General features: G+C 40.5%; 1 protein-coding gene across 1 annotated transcript; it reads right to left on the reverse strand.

The window, feature by feature from the left end:
- Positions 1-241: 241 nt before the first annotated feature.
- On the reverse strand, positions 242-22,928 carry LOC131250695 (probable inactive poly [ADP-ribose] polymerase SRO3). Its single transcript, XM_058250977.1, has 8 exons — positions 22,800-22,928; positions 22,532-22,631; positions 20,933-21,539; positions 19,759-20,000; positions 19,311-19,396; positions 17,309-17,452; positions 17,129-17,224; positions 242-373 (listed from the first exon to the last, which is right to left on the reverse strand). The coding sequence occupies exons 1-8, from the start codon at positions 22,926-22,928 to the stop codon at positions 242-244; spliced, it is 1,536 nt and encodes a 511-aa protein (XP_058106960.1).

A 22,928-nucleotide genomic window follows, 5' to 3' on the forward strand; every position in this document is an offset into this window, starting at 1 on the left:
TTCGACAGCATCAAGTAACAACTCCAAAGCTGTATAACGAGCAACTAGGATTTTCTTGATGACATCAAATAGTCTATCAATGGCATCGACAGACCCTGAACTCAATCAGATTGAAGGCATCTAACAACAATCTCTACCATGGATTCAATCTTCATGCTCCATTGCTTTACCATGTCATCACCATATCTAATCGCCTTCCATCGTATCTTCATCGTTATTTTTTGTGCACAATCTTTCTTCATTATGTCTTCGCCAAGCCCATAGAAGTCATACATAACTTAAACTTCTCTATAGGAACCACCTTTATAAGCATGTTGATCGGATTCATGCTTATATGGATCTTCTTTAGAGTCACACCACCTTCATCAAACACCTGTCGGATAAAATGATGACGAATATCAATATATTTAGTACGTGAGTGATAAATAGAATTCTTTGCCAACTTAATCGGGCTTTCGCTGTCACAATTAACTGGCATGACCTCTTTCTGAAGCACAAGTTGATTTATCATTCATCTCAAGTAAACACATTCTTTAAATGCCTTCGTCACCTCAATATACTCAGATTCGATTATAGAAAGAGCAACCATAAACTGAAGCTTCGACATCCAACAGATCGCTCCACCCGCTAACATAAACGAGTAGCCATAAATCAACATTTTATTGTCCATATTTTCCGTATAATCGACATCTACAGCCTACCAATTTATCCTCTGACTTTTCAAACGTCAAGATGTAGTCTAATATACCTCGTATATACTGAAGTAACCATTTCACTGCTTCCCAATGTTGCCTACTGGGGTTAGTCATATATCAGCTCATAACATATATTGCATATGACATATCTAATCTCGAAAAGACCATGATATACATCAAACTGCCAATGACGCTCGAATATGACTCATGAGACACTATTTGCTTTTCTTCATCTATAGTAGGACATAGTTTAGAAGAGAGCATAAAGTGAGTAGCATGGGGTGTGCCAATCGGTTTCGCCTTGTTTATACCGAACTTAACCAATACCTTCTTAAGATATTCTACTTGTAATAACTGTAGCCCGCTCTTCTATTTGTCTCTGTGAATATTTATGCAGAGAATCTTCTTTGTTGCCCTTAAATCTTTCATTTAGAATGTCCTTGACAATTGAGTCTTCAATGTATCGATCTTAGACATGCTATGACTGACAATAAGTATATCATCTATGTACAATACCAGTATGATGAACTGTCTATCATTCAATGTCTTGTAATAAACATGATGATCACATTTACTTATGGTAAATAGCTAACCTAATATGAAAGTAACAAACCTTTTGTACCACTGCCTAGACAACTGTTTCAAGTCGTATAACGACATCCTTAACATATAAACTTTATTCTATGCCTCTTGCACTTCGAACACTTCTGGTGTCTCCATGTAAATCTATTCTTCCAACTCCCCATGGAGGAAAGCAGTCTTTACATCCATCCGTTCCAATTCTAGGTTGTATTGGGCAACTAGCGCCAATACAAATATGATAGACGCCTACTTGACCGCAGGAGCGAAAATTTTACTAAATTTGATACCCTCATTCTGCGCATATCCTTTCGTGACCAATCTCATCTTGTATATATTATATTTCTTCATATAGATCTACTTACAACCGATCACTTTACATCATACTGAAAGCTCCACCAACTCCTATGTCTCATTCTTATATAGAGAGTTCATCTCGTCATGTATGACCTCCATCTACTTCTCAACATCTGGGTCATCTAGTGCTTCTTGAAAGGTAGACAGATTCCCCTCATCCGTAATGAGAGTGAATACAATATTCGAGTTATCTCTGTATTTGGTCAGTAATCTATGATATTTCAGTGGATTGCTTCTAAGAGGTCACCACTCCACCTATTATTGTACCTCTTCTAGTGGCTCAGGCTCTGCCTATGTATCAAATTTTTTAATCTCGACATTAATGACTATTGATTTCTCCGGTTCCTTGTGTTCTTCCTTACAGAATACAGGATCCTCATCAAACCTAACATCTCCGCTAATTATGATTTTTCAAGTGACCCGATTATACAACCTATATCCTTTCACTCCATCACCATAACCTATAAAAGTACATATTTTCACCCTTTGTTCTAGTTTATTTATCTCAGTTGACGATACATGAGAGTAAACATTGCAACAAAAAATCCGAAACTGTGAGTAGTTAATATCATGACCACTTCACACTTCTTCTAAAATCTTACCATTTATTGGTGTAAATAGGGATCAATTTACTAGGTAACAAGTCATGTTGACGACCTCATTCCATAGTTCCTTGCCCAATCTAACATTACTTAACATACTTCAGGCTCTCTCTAAGAGAGTCTGATTCATTCATTCGGCTAAACCATTCTGTTCAGGTGTGTGCTTTACTGTTTTGTGTCTTATAATCCTCTCATCTTTGTAAAACTAATTGAATTCCTTTAAAGTGAATTCATATCCATTGTTTGTCCTTAAAACCTTTAGTTCCTTCCATGTATGCGTTTCAATCATTATCTTCCACACTTTGAATGTGGCGAATATATCGGATTTATTTCTCAGGAAATAAACCCACACTTTCCTAAAGTAGTTATATTTGAATGAGATAAAAAGCGGTGACCCTTCAATAGAAACAATAGGCGACAAGCCTTATACATTTGAATGCACATACTCTAGTACACACCTATAAACATGCTTTCCCTTATTAAAAGTTAGCCGCAATTGTTTACCATATATATAATGCTCACATATATGAAAATCAACGCTTTTAAATATAGGGATCAGAGAAAGATAAGAAAGTACCTTCATACTGCATTCACTCATGTGGCCTAAACGTGCATGCCACAAACATGATGATGTGGACTCCGCTACAAAGGTTGTAGCTACACTCGATATGGTATTCCCGATCAACTTGTAAATGTTGTTATTCCGCCACTCTTTCATTTTCATGAGTACCTCTTTAGATACTTTAAGGACCCAATCAAAACTTGTGAACTTGCATCCAAGTACCCCTAATACTTTAAAAGAGATCAGGTTCTTATTGAGGTCTGGAATGTGTTGCACATATGTGAGATACACTCCACCCTATTGAACATCTTGATGCGTAATGAACTAATTCCAATCACCTTACATGCAATGTTATTGCCCATAAAAACTTATCCACCATCACACTCGCTATAGGTGGTGAACCAATCTCTGTGAAAAGTTATGTGGTATGAGGCCCTCAAATTTAAAATCCAGTCGTTATTGAGATAACCGGATTTAGATGCAGTCAAGACATCACCACCATCCACATCTCACTAGATCACGTTGTATTGGCCTCTTTCGTCGCATTCTCAGATTTCTTTCATTTTTGTGCCTTATGATTTTAACAATCCTTTTTCATTTATCCTGTCGTCATTCCACACTTTCAACACTTCATCTTGCCATTCCCTTTCGATTTGGATATAGATTGAAAATTCTCATTCTCCTGTTCAGAATTCCTTCAATTGGTAACTAACACATCTGTAGATGTACCCTCGCCACTATCTTTCCTTCTCAACAGCTTCTCAAGGGCTGAGATGATAATTTCAACATCAATGGTATCCCTACTGTGGATCAAAGTGTCTACGAGATTCTCGTAAGACGGTGGAAGCGAATCTAACAGAATTAAGGCTTAATCTTCTTCTTCGATCTTAACTTCTACATTCGTCAGTTTATAGAGCAATTCACTGAATGTGCTCATGTATTTATTTATATTAGATCCCTTCATCATCTTAAGATTATAAAACTATTTCTTACAATAAAGATGACTGCTCAGGGATTTCCTCATGTACAAACTACTAAGTTTCGTCCATACCCTTGCGGTAGGATTTTAATTTAGGACATTGTAGAAAAAGTTGTATGCTAGACATAGGACGCTTTGTCTTGCCAAGGAGAGCTTGTTACAATCATTGTTGAACTAAAAAGCTTCTCATTTTAACCTTCCATAGTTCAAAGTTATTTTTCCCGTTGAACTTCTACGTTTCGTACTTCATGTTAAACCCTTTCGTCGACATGTTTCATATTAGAACTCGAAAACCTAACATTATCTCTGATACCACTTGTTAGGGATTGCGCGGAAAAAAACTTGAATTCAATCAAATGAGACGAAATCAAATGCAAACAAAACGTGCAGAGAACATACGAATTTTACGTGGAAAAATCCTCATAGGAAAAAACCATGGAACAAAGTGACAAGTCATACACTATGAATTGATATTACAAGAGATGAATGGACTTACCAATCCAAATAACTCAAAATCCCATCTCAAAACCCTAGCTTTGCTCTGGAGCACCTTAGGAACGTCTTAACATTCATTTAGAATATCCTAATCTTAATTACACTCGATATATATACTATCACAATTGGAATTAAAAACAAATCGCGTACTTACCCAGTTTCGCTCGTGTCATCGATGGGACCTTCAATAACATCGAAACCACCTTATAAGCTTGATCCAAAACTTACGTGGCCCTAAGAATTTTTCAATGGTAGAGATTCAATTCAACTATTTCCTATGGTTTGGTCCATTTGAACATTGGATATGCCTCATTTTTGGACTCAAGTCCTAAAATTATTTGGTAAAATAGATGGATGGAACGAATAAAATACAAAAATCATGGTGGACCTCACATAGTTTACTTAGTACGCTGAGCGCAGTAAGTTATACACTACAACAATCCGCTTCCCCGAAAATTAGCTGGAAAATGGATGGACGGCGTGGATAAAACATGTACCATCATAGTGGCCCCACAGAGATTTTCCACCACCGACCAGTAATGCTATGTGCTACACAGCCAAAATCCAAAACCACTAGAGGGGTCCGTTCAAGCTTGTAGCTACGGGAGCCAAGCCGAGTTTAACCATAATTCCTATGGAAGCCGATTATGTCTTATCCCCGCCGGACTGACTCGTTCCAGACTAGGCCACTGTGGGGCCCATCGTAATGTATAAGTTTTATCCATGCCATCCATACATTTTTTTAGATCATTTAAGGGCATGGAAATACAATTGAGGTAGATTCAAGGCTCAAGTGGACCACACAATAGGGACTGAATTTCCACCGTTGCAAAATTCTTGGGGCCGTAAGAAGTTTTGATCAAGATGATATTGTGTTTTCCCTTCATCCAAGTCTATGTGAAATTATGAACAGTTTGGATGAAAAATAAACATCATGGTGGGCCATAGGATGGTTTCAACAGTGGGTGTCACTATCACCACTGTTTTCTTTGATGTGGTCCACTTGTGCCTTCGATTTGCCTCATTTTTTGGATCCTATCCTAAAATTATCTGTAAAAATGAATATATGCATGGATAGCCATACATCATTGTGGACCCCACAGGACCCCTGCGTGGACTGAGTCCATCCTGATGCAATCCGCTTCCAAAACAGAGACGCAAACTCACTATTTGATTAATAGTCCGCGGGACTACCTTTAATTGCTGATATGGTCCATCTACATGAGCCCCCCCCCCCCCCCCTCCGTTATCGGTGCCACTCGACCATTGAATACCCACCGTCGATAAGCCAAGGTGCATACATCATAGATCTGATTATTGTAACCATCCAATTAGTGTATTTCACTTGTTAATTCAATGCTTGATGGTTAGGAATGATAGGGTCCACCAGATAATCCACTCGGTGGAATTTTTTACATCTTAGGGTCTATATGATGCTTATGTTGATGGGCCATATCTTTGAATGGGTGGGCCTCAACTTATTTAGGGTGTCCATAACATTTCTATAATTAGATGATCTTAAATGATAAGGAAGAAATATACCGTTAAAAAAAATATCATAACAATCCACCTTCGGCAAAAGGTGGCCAGAAACCGACGGCTAGTATCTTGCAATCTAGGTGTTTTATGAGGATGCGAAATGCCTCCTACCTCCGCCCGCCTGTAGCCTCGAACGGGCAGTTCTGTGGGCGGGACCATCGTGATTTATCTGTACATCCAAGCTGTCCATCCCTTTTCTCGTATCATTTTAAGGCATGAACACAAAAATGAAGCATATCCAACGCTTAAATGGACCACACTACAAATGACTTTAATTTGGTATGGTCCACTTGAGCATTGGATTTACCTCATTTTTGTGTTATTACTTAAAATAAGTTGAGAAAAGGGATGAATGGCCTAGATGTACATGTACATCATGGGAGGCCTGCCCACAGAAATGCCCCGTTCGGGGCTAGAGATCGGCGGGGGTAGGACGCAATCCGCGTCCGTTTCATGACGATTTGGATTGCGTACCGAGTTACTTAGTAGGATCTTATCGTACTTATTAAACTCTGTTGGGCCCGCCGTGAATGTATATGATCTATCCACGCTGTCCATCTATTTTTCCATCTTATTTTAGCGATTGATCCCAAAATTTAATCATACCCAATGATCAAATGAACCATACCATAGGAAACAATTGAAATAATGATTTCCACCATTGAAACCTTTTTAGGGCCCACAATGATGTTTATTTCTCTTCAAACCTGTTCATACGATCACACAGACATGGATGAAGGGGAAAAAACAAATACAAGCTTGATCCAACACTTCTATGGCCCCCAAGAAATTTTCAATGGTAGATATTCAATTCACAATGTTTCCTATGGTGTGGTCCGCTTGAGTTTTATATATACTTCATTTTTATGCTCAAGCCCTAAAATTATCTGGTAAAATGGATAGATGGAGTTGATAAAATAAATAAATCACGGTGGACCTCACAAAATTTACTCAGTACGCTATACGCTTCCGTTTTCCGAAACCACCATCTACATCGGGCCCCATATGTCAGGACGCGGATTTCCTGCGAAATTCTTGCCCATGGATGATGGGTGGGGTCCACGGAGATGTTTGTGAGAAATCCACTCTGTTCATCAATTTTGAGAGCTCATTTTAAGATCTGTGCACCAAAAGTGAGGTGGATACAAAACTCAAGTAAGCTACATGAGAGGAAAAAGTGGAGATTCAGTGATCACCGTTGAAGCATTCTCATGGCCATAAATGTTTTGTATCAGGAAACAATTTTTGTGCTTTCACTTCACCTCAGTGGGAATGACTTTATAAACGGTTTGAATGGCATATAAACATCAAGGTGGAGTCTAGCAAGGTTTCAACGGTAGGCATTTCTTTCCCAATTTTCCCTGTGGCGTGACCCATTTGAGTTTGGGATACACCTCATTTTCGTTAGAATGTACTAAAATAGCTCTCGACAGAGTGAAATATTTTTCACAAATATACAGGCGTACCCTACCCAGCATCCTTGCGCAGGAAAACTGCCTCCCATGTGTCACAGAAATCGGATTGCATACTGAGTTACTCAGTACCTCAGTTGGGCCCACCGTGAATGTATGTAGTCTATCCACACCAGCCATCTGTTTTTCCAAATAATTTAAGGGGTTGAACCCAAAATTGAAGCATATCCAAAGATCAAGCCGATCATACCACAGGAAACAGTGGGAATAATGATTTCCACCATTGAAATCTAGCTAGGCCCCACAGTGATGTTTATCTGTCATCCAACCTGTTCATAAGATCATACAGACATGGATGAATGGAAAACATAAAAATAAGCTTGATTCAAAACTTACTTAGTCCCCGAGAATTTTTCAACGGTAGATGTTCAATTTACACTGTTTCCTGTTGTGTGGTTCATTGTAGCGTTGAATATGCTTCATTTTTGGGCTCAAGCCCTGAAATTATCCAATAAAATGAATGGACGGAGTGGATCAAATACATAAATCCTGGTGAACGTCATGGAATTTACTCAGTACGGTAAGCGTACTGAGTAACTCAGTACGCAATCCACTTCCTGCGTCACGAACCGTGTGCCCACCTGTAACGGGGCGCGGATTGGCTACTGACAGGTTGAATAACGAGACTGCTACTGAAGTGACGTCACCAAGTTTTGTGGGCCCACCATGATGTATGCTTTGTATCCACTCTGTCCATCCATCTTGAGAGATCATTTTTAGGTAAAATCCAAAGAATGAGTCACATCCAAAGCTCCAGTGGACCCCACCACAGAAAACAGTGGGGAGAGTGAAACCACCGTTAAAAACTTCTAAAGGCCACAAAGGTTTTAGATAAAGCTGATATTTGTGTTTTCCCTTCTTTAATGTCTTTGTTAACTTTTGAACAGGTTAGATTTCAAAAAAGTATCATGGTGGGCCTTAAGAAGGTTTCAACGGTGGGTATCACTCTTCCCGCTGTTTTCTTTGGTGGGGACCACTAAAGCTTTGGATTTGTTTCGTTCTCTAGGTCATGCCTAATAATAATATCTCCAAATGAATGTATGGTGTAGATACAACACATATATTATAGACAGGTCCACAGATCTATCACTTCCGTAGCGAGTCTTGCTAATCAACCTGCAGGTATCTAAGCCGCGTGCCTGTAACGGACCGAGGAATCACATTCGCATTGATAAGAACGCGGATTGCGTCCTGCCTCTATAGGGTCCATCATGATGTAAGTATTTTATCCACACCATTCATCATTTTTCTCAGTTCATTTTGATATATTATCCAAAAAATGAGGTAAGTCAAGGGCTTAAGTGAACCACAAAGTGGGGATTGAACATCCACCATTAAAAACTTATTGGGAGTTGGAGAAGTTTCGGATCAAGCTGATATTTGTTTTTTCACTTCATCCACATCTACATGACCTTATGAATATGTTGGATGGAAAAAAAAAAAATCATGGTGGCCCTTAGAAAGGTTTCAATGGTGGGTGTCATTATCATTGCAGCTTCCTTTGGTGTGGTTCACTGGAGCTATGGACATGCCTCATTTTTAAGATTAGAGTTTAAAATGATCTGACAAAATATGGGTTTTCTCAATAATTCTGTGAGGGAGTGAGAGTTCATGAACACGGGTTTTATGTAGTATCCCATGAGAGAGAGAGAGAGAGAGAGAGAGAGAGAGAGAGAGGTGTACTTACATTGAAGAGAGTCAAAACGAGCATCAGCGTAAAATTGAAAGCTTTGAACTGAAACCCAAGATGGTTAGATATATAGAAAACGCACGCGCATGAGAGAGAGAGAGAGAGAGAGAGAGAGAGAGGTACTTACATTGAAGAGAGAAACGGGTATTAACATAGAATTGAGAGCTTTAAACTGAAACCTAAGATGGTTAGATATATAGAAAACGAGAGAGAGAGGGTTAGAAATGGAAAAGATGAAAAGAAGCGACAGATGGAAGCATGCCCTCGTTATTATAACGTTGGGTATCTTTTGTTTTTATTTTCCGTTTCTGATAGAAAACTTTATTAGAGCTTGTGGCTTTGGCTCCACTCTACCTGGCTTGGCTTTCAATGGTTCCGCGCTATGCAATCAGGATTTGCATAGGGACAGGCCATCCAGACCCTTCATTTTCCGTGGTTGAAGGGTCAGGACAAAAATCAGGATGCTTTGCAATGCAGGTGGTCCACAGTGCAAATCATGGGTGGGTGTTCCCTGACATCTTGTTCCCTACGGTGTGGCCCACCTGAGTGATGGTTGGGATTGATTTGTGAGACCTCTTGGCAGCGTGATATGACATGTCTGATGGACGGGTGCTCCTGCACATATCACGTGTGCCCCACATCTACCCTGTAAATTGGCAGACAGCATGCCACTATACAGCAGATAAGTTGCTGGACCTGAGCGAGATCTAGCTTTCTAGATTTTACTTATTATTATTATCTTTTCATTTGTAAACATATCGTGTGGAGGAATTATTGGATCCTCATCAGCAAACACAGTTGACTATATGAGGCCCATGATATGTTGATCTAGACCCTTGATCTAGTGGCCCTAACCAAGTTCTAACGGTGAAAAATACCCGAATTGGATGATACCAGCATTCCCATTGGCAGGCTACTAATGAATTGTTAAAGAGAAAAGGTACACAGGTGGTCAGGATTTTATGTTCAAAATACCAAATATCAAACGATCAGGACCTGTCAATCTGAGGCCATGAGGTTAATGGTTTGGATCAACTAACCATGGGTTGTGGCACCATATAGTATCCTTTGTGCTAGCGGACCGTATTTGCTCTGCATGTACTGGTACCATGGTTGATCTATTGGGCCCCACCATGGGTAGATCATGCCCTGTAAATATCCCAGATTGGAAGATCTTACCCATCAATCTTGGACCTTTTCAGTTCAGTGTGGACCATTGTTGCACTTCTCAACCATTTATACTTAGGTCATAGATCGAAAGGTTTGCATTAGGCTTGGTCCACAGAAAATAACTGTGTACACGTCAAAGCATCGTGCATATCCTCGACAAAAAGAATAAATTCTGTATTACACGTGTGAAGTGACACATAAGAGCAAATGCTACTATCCAATTTGCAGGCCCCACTGGTAAAGGACCCTAATCCAAAACAATTACATTTATCAAGTAATCCCTGCTATCCAATATAATGGACACTCACCCATCTAGTATAGACGGTTGTGCTTTTGTTTTCATTTTTTTTTAAAAATTATTATTTAAATGATCAAAATCATGCCATTTCAGGGCGAGAATGAACAGTTAGGATTGTTCTATTGGTACAATTTCGGGTATGGATATCCATCATTGGGCCTACAATCGAATGACAGACTATCGGGCATGTGGATTAAAATAATATTTTCTTTTAAAAATGCAACGGATGCCATCATGGAACGTGGACTAATTCTATTATTTATCAACGGCTTATGATGGTGGTGGGCCCACTAATACTAATAAGATTATTATGGTCTAAATGAGATGCTACGTTTTGAAAGAAATGGATGGGTAGAATTAAATTCTCTCAGCCGTCCATTTTGCTTCGTAAACAGTCAGCTCGGATAAATGGGTGTGACACGTGTAGGGCTGCAACTTGGGTTCGGATCATCCATATCACCAGTTTGAACCGTCCATTAGGTTCAGTCTACATTTTGTCCACTACACTAGAAAACTCATATCAATATGATAGTCCTAAGCATCGGATCTATCTTCTGAGAACAATCTTGTCCGTCCAACTTTTCATACCACTAACTTAACATGTATTGATCACTAATGGACGATCCAGATGGGTGATGTTGAGGCAAATGAGTACAAATGCAACCAGGTGCATGGAACTACTGTCAAACAGAACGCAGGCCCTAAATAATAAATACATTCAAGCCCGTTATTTAATACTCTGGCTGTATATAAGACGACGATACACAGGCGGCGTCCAGAAAAGGATACACGTGGCATGCGTTAACTCAAATACACCATTTAAATTGTGGAACCCATTCCATCCAATGCACCATCCCAAAATCAGATTGGTTGATCAAACAAATTCCTTGATTCTAGGACACTTGTCGGCTGACCTGGACGGTCAGATGTTTTCAATTTCAACCGTCCAATAATACCCACCGATTTGATCTAAAGTGGGGTCCATTGGGTTGGCCCATTTTGCATTACTTGTTTGCCACGTGTACAATTTCTCAATGCTGCATATCATCCATCAGCATACGCTAGCACATTTGCCAGCGTTGCAGAAACGGGCCAATCCATGCCATCCATCAGCTGGATCAGATCATCTAGATGCTTTTCGCCAAAACGAATCTTATCAACTCAATAGGTGGGCCCTCATATTACAAACTGGGTAGTGCAACGGCTAGATTATTGGGCCAGGGAATCTACATATTGAAACTCCTCTGATGAATGGATAGGATCTGATATCCATGTGCTGTGCTGGCACATGTCTGGCATGTGCATGAACCTCAGATCCATGCTGTGCACGGGATGAGAGTTGCTATGCCGCCTGCCTTTGGAGCCCTCTCCATGAGCACACGTGTGCAAGATCCAAAGCTTCCCGACACGTGGGACGTGCCGTTTGTAGCTTCTATCACAAAATTCAGGCCGTCGTTCAGGTGGGCCATGTACAAAACAAGTAGATGGTTTACATTGTCATCCACCACCTGAGGACTCGGCTAAGGTCCACCTGATGAAAAGCTCAGGTATTTTTGCACGCGTGTGACATATTGGCACGTGTGGTTCTTTGGATGGACCATGTGCACGGTATACTCGGGTCTTCATTTCTGACTAGTGAGCCCATGAGTCTGTAATCCAGACCATCCGTCTGGTGACTATTGTATTGGATGGACCATAACCTCGATTGGACAATCACATCCTTTAATTTACAGGCCCACTGACATTTGAGAAGAGAAATACAAGTAACGTCCATATTCAACTGGAAAAAGTCCCAAGATCGGGGACTAAGATTTTGAAATTGAGAGATTTTTGGGGCATGGTCCATGGACAGATCAGACCAACCTCCTGATCATCAACACCATGCAGTGGGCCCAAAAAGAACATAGGCCCATCAAGTTGATGGTGAGTCCAATGGGCCAACTGGTCCGCCAAGCCCATTCACAATGCCTATCAAACAAAGCACACCTATCACATAGCTGGACATCCTGGCGAGTCAGACCGAGCTAGGACTGACCTGGCTCCCCCGGGTTTTGAAATAGGCCTAACCCGAACTCAATCTAACTTGATACGGAATTGTTGGAAAAATATATTGAAAAACTGAAAAATAAATTTATTTAAATTTTAACACCATACCAATTATGTATAAATATGTTGTCCTTAAAACTTGGTTCACCTTTTCTCGATTGCTAATGGGTTACAGGTGATTTGCTTCCAATATAAGACAAGTATTCTCTCTTTGATCCTGCATGCAACAATCACGAAGGAATCTACCTAGGAACTCAGTAAACACAGCTGATTGTCTAGTAGATTTGATAAGTGATTGAGGTCAGTGACTCAAACAACATTTAAGCTACTTAGCAATTTCTTAGATGGAAAAATGTTTGGAGAAATTAGATTGGATTCTGATGGTAATTGTTGGACTTGAATGATTCTAAACTAGGATGGCCCAGTTTATACAGCATATGAGGAGTGGACCGTTGATAGGTGGTCATCGATAGTTTAAAACGTTTGTAAAAATATTTCTAACCGTTGGCTTTAATTTTTGAGCATTACATATCGTTGGATCAACAATATGACCGTTGGATCATCAAAGCCCGTCCATTTTCGGATCATTTTGGCTATTAAGGCTATTAGCCATTTTCAAAATGGTCAATAGTTTTACATCCATTGATCCAACTGTTTCCAATAGCCTATAAAACCTATGCCCATCTTACACTTCTCGCACTACGATTGCATCGTCTCATGACGGTTTGTGTAAAGTCACAAGAAAGCGCACATGCAAAGTGCACTATCTAATGCTACTACAGCCACATTGCCCATGCCATGCCTAAGCCCGTGCATGCATTCCAGTGCTATGTTCTTGAACACGCAAATCGAACATCTCATCCTCTATTTCTTTAGGTAAGAATACTACCTACTCAATCACTTATAAACTACAACTTTTCTCCTACTCTTTCCGTTGTAGGACTAAAGAAAACACAATTTTCTTTTAAAAATTTCAAAACCATTTTGGAGAAAAAATAAAATTTTTAAATATTTTATTTATTTTTAAATAAAAAATTTCAACACGAATCCAACATGTTTGACCCGATCCAAGTCCAGGTCTAACCTATACTAACTTGGACTGAGTCCGATCTAGTAACAAGTACTGAGTTGGGTTGGGTGTGGCGGGTATCCATATGCTGAAATTATAGTTCAAAACCTAGGTGCACCTGCCAAAATTGCAACCTCTATGTCAGCCACACGACATCTCAAATTTGAAAAGTCAAATCTCAAGTCGAGTTAGTACTGAGTCAAATTTCGAGTTGAGTCAAATTACTAGGTGACTTGAACTTGACTCGGTTTGAGTTCGGATTGGATGAAGTCAACTCGGTTTAGATTGACTCAGTCGAGTTAAGTCTGATCGAGTCGAGTCGTCCGTCCCCACCTCTAATCACATACTTACAGCTGTCAACAGGCTGGGCTAAGGTTTGTCCAAGGCTAGCCCACAAACTTAATCTCAAGCTCAACTCAGGTCAGTATGGCCCAAGCCCAGCCCATGATGATTATGCATAGCCCAAGCCCTGCCACTCAATTTTCTGCAACATCTGGGCTATTCATTAAGTGTGCCCCTCATGCATTGTAAATCCCAGAATACTCTTCAAATCCTAGGCAGATGGGATCTTTAAAAAAACTCTACCCCAGCTCAGTTATTAAACACCTGTAAATGTTAGGCCCCGGTGTGGCCCTTGGGCCTAATATTCCACCCCATGCCCGACTCAAAGCGAGCAACCCCCGAAAGCCCGACACGCTAATGCATCCCATTGACAGCTTTAGAACTAGTGTAGAACATGGCATGCCAAACACATCCACCACCATTCAGTAAATGACCCATGCAGAGAACAAGGCCCACATTAGAAAATGGCCCAGCAAGTATCATCAACACCGTTCCAACATAATCGATAGTAAACGCAACAGAAAATCCACTAATACTCATAACATGTTTAAGCTTATTTAAAATATTTTATATTTAGAGTCGACAAATACCATACACTATTATTATTATTATTATTATTTTGCCGGCAATGAAATTTCATACCATGCAAGAGAAAATAAAACAAAATATCAATAAATTTACTCTTATTGAATAAGGGTACGTTTGGTTGCACAAATATCATTAAATTTTATGATATTTCATGATCAATCAGTCTAATTTAGTGCAAATTTTCGTGATATATATACTTTTTTCATGAATTTTTTTACAACCAAAAACACCCAAACAGGAATTCAATTTAAAATTGCAAAATTCAATTTGAATTATGAGCAAGCTGCAGTTGAAGTTGGGTCTCGGGTCAATATCCCTGGCCCACTTTAGGTAGTGGATCTGAACCGTTCCCAACCCAACCTGATAGGACCCATTTAAGTAAATAGGTCTGGCTCGGGTTTGGCTGCGAGGGTCCCATCTGATTAGTTACAAGCATTGATCTCTACCATCCATTTATAGGTGTAACTAATTGGATGGTTCACCAATCTGATCTTTTCAACTGTAGTTTATCCATGGTGGGACATGACGAACGAATGGTTAAGATCATACCATATAGAAATCGTATGAAATATTCTTCTTTTAGATGTTAAGCTGAGGTGCCTTGTACACACCACAGACATGTATGAGATTGGACGCGGTGTGGCTAGTGACGCTGCCATCAGCCAGGTGGTTAGTGGTCGGTGCTATGTGGACCCCACCGTGACGTATTTGTTTTATCCACACCGTCCATCCATTTTGAAAAAGAATTTTAGGGTTTGAACCCAAAAATGAGGTATATATAAATCTCAAGTGGACCACACCGTGGGAAAACAGTAGTGATTGAATGTCCACCATTAAAAACCTCCTAGGGCCCACTGTAATTGTTATTTGAAATCTAACCTGTTGATTAGGTTATAAAGACTTGGATGAAGGGAAAAAATATATATCATCTTTATAAAAAAAACTTTTGTGGCCCCCAAGAAGTTTTTAATGGTGGGAGTTCAATCAACACTGTGCGGTCCATTTGAGATTTGGATCAAACTCATTTTTGAGCTCATATCATAAAATGATATGGAAGAATGGGTGGACGGAATGGATGAAACACATACATCATGGTGGGGCCCACAGAGCACGGTGAGTAGCCGATTAGTTTCCTATGAGATTGGTTCATCTACGGAACCCCACCACCCCAAAAATCACCCTGATCAGACAATCTTAACCACCCAATCAGAGGACTTTTACAAAGAGAATGTGGGGCTGCTTGATAAAATATCTTTCTCAAAGAGCATTTGATATCCGTACAAGTCATCTGAGACAGACGGTTACGATCATCTGATCAATGGGACTTACGCATTTTCATGCACCCCAATATCTTCCAATGTGGCACGCATGTGAGATCCGGGCCATTTGTCAGGTGGGCCATTGCATTTATGCCCCCTGAACCAAAAATCAGTCTGCCGCATGTGTGTAATGAAAAGGTACGGTTCAAAATACTTACAAACCGTCCATGTGCAGTATATGTGTGTCCCACCTGATGAGATAAACGACTTGATTTTCTGGGCCAGGGCAGACTCACGGTGGGGCCTACACAATGAACGGCCTCGATATGCAAGCATGTCACATACCCCAAGCGCTAGCCAAACAAGAGATGGACAAGAATCCTCTACAATACCTATTGTACTAGTTGGGTAAAACATATCAGCTCGACGGGACCACACCAAGTTATGCGTGTGACATCCACACCGTCCATCAGGTGAATGTTCACATGCTAACCGTACAAGCAAGAGGATCATCCAGGCACAAAACTCAGGTGGGTCAAGCCATGGAGATATAATCTAACGGTGTGGCCTGGCTTAATTTTGGATCCGACCGACACAAACCAATGGTTGTCTTCTTCTCTCCACTGTTCCCTGTGATGGGGCCCACGCGAGCTATGGCTCTGGCTGTTTTTGGATCCACGACCTAAGATCAAGGGAATCAGCTGATGGGTGGAGCAGATGTGGCACACAGAAGACGGTGGGCCCACAGAGCTTATGTGTAGTTCATGCTTCATATACAACAGGTAGGTATTGTGGAAAATTCTCGTCCACAAGAGATGACGGTCAGGATGCGATGCAACCTTTCCATTGTTCATGCATCATTGAGAAACAGCAAATCCAAACGTCATGTGGGGCTGTCAACCAGTCGGGTCCTACGGTACCCAGACCCGGACTGATTGGAATTCGGGTGCCCATCGGGCATTTTGGCCTTGGTTTGGAGTCGGGTCCACATCAAATAAGGGCATTTACATGGCGGTCATCACACGTGTGCTGCTGAGTAAGTGCACAAGGTCTTACCCGTTTATGGCTTAGCAAACCCCATTCTAATAATCAATATATAGTTAATATACCGCATCATTATTAGGATTGATCCAACCTTATCGAATTCTAAACGGGTCCAAGATGGTAGACCCGACATGGACCCGAGTCGAACCGGTTTACAAAACCACGTCCAAAATGGCTACCTGAACTCGACCTTATTTACAAAGGGGTCCCAGAAATTGGACCCAGACCTGTTAAAATTGGGTCGGGTCCATTTGGTACCCGTTTACTTAGATAATACATGGTGTGGTCCACCACATGCATCTCCACCATGATAATTAAACATAGGTTGTTGAGGCATCTTACTTTGAGCTGAAGTCTCTTCAGTGTAGATAGCAATAGATTATCTCCAACAAGCATTCTCATCTTCTGAATCATCTCCTTGCGAGTAATTCTCTTGCTCTGAAATGGACCCGATAGATACATGTGTGATCGAGACCGTTCAAATTCAAAGACTGGGCCATGCTATGAATCAAATCAATGTACCTTGTACAAGTTACAGTTGTAGAGCAGCATGTCTTTGACGAAAGGCGAAAGGCGATGTTCAATTGCGTGGAACAGCATCGTGAACGGCAACCAACCTGAGGTGGGCCATTTCGGTTCTGAGGCTGTGTTTTGGCCGTTGGTTTCCTGTGTATGAAATGCAAAACAGATGAAAATGAGAATGAATTCTTATACAATGTTCGATCAAGCTGAATTTGAACCGTCCATCAAAATGTACATGTGGGGCCCACCTTCTGGTGATCCAGATAGTTAAGTGCAGTGGACCAACCTGAATATCTTATGGGGCCCACCGGATCGTGGGTTTATGATACCAAAAGGTGGGCCCCATAAAGCAACCAAGCAGTTTCCAACCATTTCTCGATCGAACAAATATAATGTCATTTCTTATAATCGATCACAACATAAGAATGATCACATGTTTTCAAATCGAGCTGAGTTGGGCCCACTCCTGATGTGTATGCAGAATTCATGTATGCAGAATCGGCAGACCGATAATAGAGAACTCAGGTGAGATGTACCACAGACTAATATACAAGCAGGCCTAAAATGCATGTATTCACGTGGTGTGGGCCACCCGAATTTTGGTGTCTCTGTCCTGGTGGGGCACACCTGATGACTAGGTTGATGTTATATACAGAACAAGTTGGACCCTACATCACGTCTGGAAATTTCAATTATGGGTGTCCTGCTCTGATGCAGGGAAGGATGTGATGAGGTCAATCACTGTATTCCTCATGGATAACTACCCTGAATCCACGGAGCTCTCTGAATTTAGGAGGGATGAAACTAGAAATAATTTCTAATAAATTTGAAATAAATTGATTGGTGATTAAAAAATAAATAAATAAATAAATAAAAAAAAAAACAAAAACAAAATTACAATCCTTTAAATAGTGAACTCAAACTTATGATGGAGTTTTAGACTCAAAACTTCAACTCAAAACTCCATAAAAATGTGACTTACTAGGAATAAAAAACCTACTAGTTTATAGACCGTCATGATTCCTACTCAACTTCATGGTTTTTGGCTAAAAATAGTGAGTGCCAAATTTGGCCTAATCATATTATTCTCTTAATTTTTCTATGCCCTTTTTTCTATTGGGCGCAATTCCTAAAACTCAAAGGATCAAAAGTTATGATCGAATTAAAACTTACTATTTATAGTAAAAATAAAAATACAATGAACTTTTGACCATCGATATGATGGAATGTCATAAATTAGGCTATGCAACCGGGCGTAGTGGGTTGGTTGTCTAAAGTAGCTTATCCTACCCAAAAATCATATATGATTTGTTAAAAAACTCATTCTGGTTTGTGAGATATGATTGTTTTAAGGTTCTGACAGTCCTGATCACTTCCACCTCCGATCGGGCCTTCTTTGGCCTGTCTTTGCCATGAAAGTGTCTACGACCTGCTCTACATCACCCTCCCCATTGATCTCTCTCATGTGGCCCACCTGAGTTATAGATCAATCTGGATTTCAGGACCTAGGCCCAACATATGGGGGGAAAACCTAATTGATGCGTTGGATAACACACACTCATCATGGTGGGTCCTGCAAAGCTCAAACTTATGGTAATTACCATAACTTGCAACCTATGTCATCAAACCCCTTAAATTCCTTTCTTCTTATTGATGTAATCAAGTTTTGCAAACTAGGATTCAATCAGGAAAACAAACTCAAACCAAGGGCTGTTAATGGGCCGGGCTTGGGCCGAGCAAGGCCTGAGCACAGCCTAACCCAGTAACAGACCAGAACAAACAGGCTCAACCCAGCTAACGATGAAACCTCAGCTAGGCATGATTATTAAACAGGCTTCAAATTTTAGGCCAGGACTCAGTCCTTGGGGTCTAGGATTCCAGCTCAGGCCCAGACCAAAGCAGGCCAGACCTGAAAGCCCATGGGCTAACCTGGTCCATTGACTATCCTACTCACACCCACACATGTACAAGTAATAAAAAACTAAGAGCTGGACTGACTTACAGGATGTAGGGCTAGGATCACCTGCTGACCACTTCTCATCACAACATCGACAGTGCCCTGACCATCTCTTTTCCCAGCCAAATGCTCTGTGGAAAGAAAATAATTTAAGCAACCCAAAATCAAGGACAGGCCCCAAAATATACAAAAGGTGAATTAGCCATTCAACAGCAGCATCTGCTCAATGGACCTTTGATTCGGTGGGCCACCACATGAATGGACCATATTCCAAAAACAATCAAAAGTGGACAACTCCACCCAATTGTTATGAATTTTGCCTATTGAATTTGGACCCCTGATCGCCTTGATTTTTTGACAAATGCTCATTGCACTCCATGTGGGGCCCCTCCAAATCAATGGTCTGATCGCCACACGCAATAGTGATAGTGTCATTCTCAAACAATGAATTGAATAAACTAACTTGTATTATATTAAAGGACGGTTGGATTACCTCGGACAGAAGGAGGCAGTGTGAAGCTGACGACATACTCAGGATGTATGTGTGTATTCATGTGGGTGGGCCACACGACATAATGCTTTGGGTCCTGAAGATCATCGACGCCACTATCAAAATTCTCAGAGCTGGGATGGTATTGATTGGTTCCATGTCGAACTTGTTCCATATTTCCCATAATTGCTCGGCAAAACACCATGTGTTGTATGCCATTGTTGTCTAACTCCGAGTAGCATGCACTGTGGACAGCCAATACAATCAGCATTTCATTTCAATAAACAAAGGAAGTTACCATCATGGATTTCGATTGAGTCCAAAAAGAATGGTTAGCGATTGCATTCGGCCCACCATCCCATTGAAAACATCATCAAGCGTTCTAGATCATTCATCTGGTGGGGCCAACTAGATGCAAAATGGACCAAAAATCCCCTCCACGAAACAATTCTACCCAAATGATCAATGGAGTTATTCACTAGCATTTGGACTATGTGCTGTTTTTCTTTCCAAGGGAAATGATCACATGCATTTCAACATTTTGATCTGTGTGGGACCACCTGAGCTGTGTTTGTGGAATCCGAACCGTCCATCTGGTGTTCTTCCTCATGGGCACTATACATCCCGAAATCGTCCCTATCAAAAACATAGGTGGGACACACCACATGGACCAATGCACAGCCATATATATATATATATATATAAAACATGACGGACCCCACATGAAAGTTTCAATGGTGGATGTCCCCATATCCAGTGCCCCCATTTTTTAAAAACCTTTAGTGTGGCCCACCTGAGTTACAGATTAGGAGGATTTTGATAGCTTAAGACTGATACTAGGGGCTGCATCTAATAGACTGGTTTGATGGCATTATCACATCATGGTGGGCCGCACACAGCTCGAAAAATATGATAATCACCATAGGATTGAATGCATGTGATCATTCTCCCTCCTAAACATTTCATCACCTGATTGATTTTTTGATGGATAAAGTTGTAGGATTGCATTCACTACGGGGCCCACTAAATGAAAGGTCAGGATTGCTTGTAGTTAAGGGCTACCTATATGACAGAATGCTAGCCCAAATGAAAATGCCAGCAATTCAAACCAAGAATTCTGCATCACTTCAACTCAAAAATCATATCTAAAAATTGGAAAATAAATAAATAAAATCACCTGATATGAGCATGTTCATCAGGCGAGAGATAAATGCCGTTGCCGTAACTCGATCCACCCACTGGCTCACCGCAATTCCAGAACCCATAAAGTATTATCCCAATCACACCCTCTCTAGATGATCCATGCCATCCACCACAAACATTAGCATAGCCCCTATACCTCTTTGTGATCTCTATCTGTTTGTCGAACGATTTTAGCCGTGTGATCGCAACGGAACCCATCGTTGAATGACGATAAATACCAACTAAGTTTATTTGTGTGATAAGGTCGCTGAACCCAATCAAGAAAGTGTTCTGAACTGCAATGAACTCTGGCTCGTCTCTCGCCAACCTCACCAATTTCTTCCGCAAAACGGCAAATGTAGGATCTTCCATGGGCTGAACCACATTCTCCGTGGCCACTTGTTTAACCTTCGAGCTCACTTCAATGTCAATCTCTGGAAAGGCCGGAACGTTGTGAAGTTCTTCTCTTCCACTCTGGCACAGAACAACATTTTTCACCTGGGCTACTTCAACCGCCGGAATTACTCTAATCTCTTTAGAACCTGAAACCTTGTCATGGGCTTTGTCCAGCCCATGACGCCGACCGGCATTTTCAGTGTTCACTGCTTCAATTCCCAGACTCGTTTCTCACCAAGGGACTTCCTACGATGCGATTTCAATCATTATCAAACAAGCTCAATGTGATAATGCCCCTCTATAACTGACTCAATATTCATTCCTCTTTATTTGGAAAGCAATCAATGTATATTGACTGTCTATCTTTGTAACTGCATTGGTAGTCAATGTATATTGAATGTCCATCTTTATAACTGCATTGTATTGATTGTCAATCTCTGTAACGGATGTCATTCATTTATATTGGTTGTACCTCTTTGTAACCTTTCATCCATATGTTATACACACACCACGTGAGGAAAAAATTATTGGAGATCGCGTAAAAGCAAACTCAAACAAACGAGACAAAATCAAATGCAAACAAAACACGCAAAGAACACACAAATTTTACGTGGAAAAACCCTCACGGGAAAAAATTACAGCACAAAGCGATAAGCAATCTACTATGAAATGATATTACAAGAGACAGATGAACTTACTAATCCAAACAACCCCAAAATCTCTTCTCAAAACCTTAGCTTTTTCTCTGAAACACCTTAAGAACATCTTAACATTCACTTAAGATACTCTAATTCCAATTACAGTCGATATATATACTATCACAACTGAAATTAGAAATAAATCGCACACTCAGGTAGTTTTGCACGCCTCATCAATGAGACCTTTGATGGCATCGATAGCCATAGAAGTCCAGTCGAAAGCCACCTTCGACGGCATCAAGTAATAACTCCAAAGCTGTTCAACGAGCAACTAGGATTTTCTCGATGACATCAAATAGTCTATCAATGGCATCGACAGACCCTGAACTCAATCAGATTGAAGACATCTAACAACAATTTCCACTATAGATTCAATCTTCATGCTCCATTGCTTTACCATGTCATCACCATATCTAATCGTCTTCCATCGTATCTTCATCGTTATTTTTTGTGCACAATCTTTCTTCATTATGTCTTCGTCAAGCCCATAGAAGTCATACATAACTTAAACTTCTCTATAGGAACCACCTTTATAAGCATGTTGATCGAATTCATGCTTATATGGATCTTCTTTAGAGTTAAACCACCTTCCTCAAACACCTGTCGGATAAAATAATGACGAATATCAATATATTTAGTATGTGAGTGATAAATAGAATTCTTTGCCAACTTAATCGCACTTTCGCTGTCACAATTAACTGGCATGACCTCTTTCTGAAGCACAAGTTGATTTATCATTCATCTCAAGTAAACACATTCTTTAAATACCTTCGTCACCTCAATATACTCAGATTCGATTATGGAAAGAGCAATCACAAACTGAAGCTTCGACATCCAACTGATCGCTCCACCCGCTGACACAAACGAGTAGCCATAAATCAACATTTTATTGTCCAT

This window comes from Magnolia sinica, chromosome 7 (genome assembly GCF_029962835.1).
Source record: "Magnolia sinica isolate HGM2019 chromosome 7, MsV1, whole genome shotgun sequence".
NCBI classification, from domain to species: domain Eukaryota; kingdom Viridiplantae; phylum Streptophyta; class Magnoliopsida; order Magnoliales; family Magnoliaceae; genus Magnolia; species Magnolia sinica.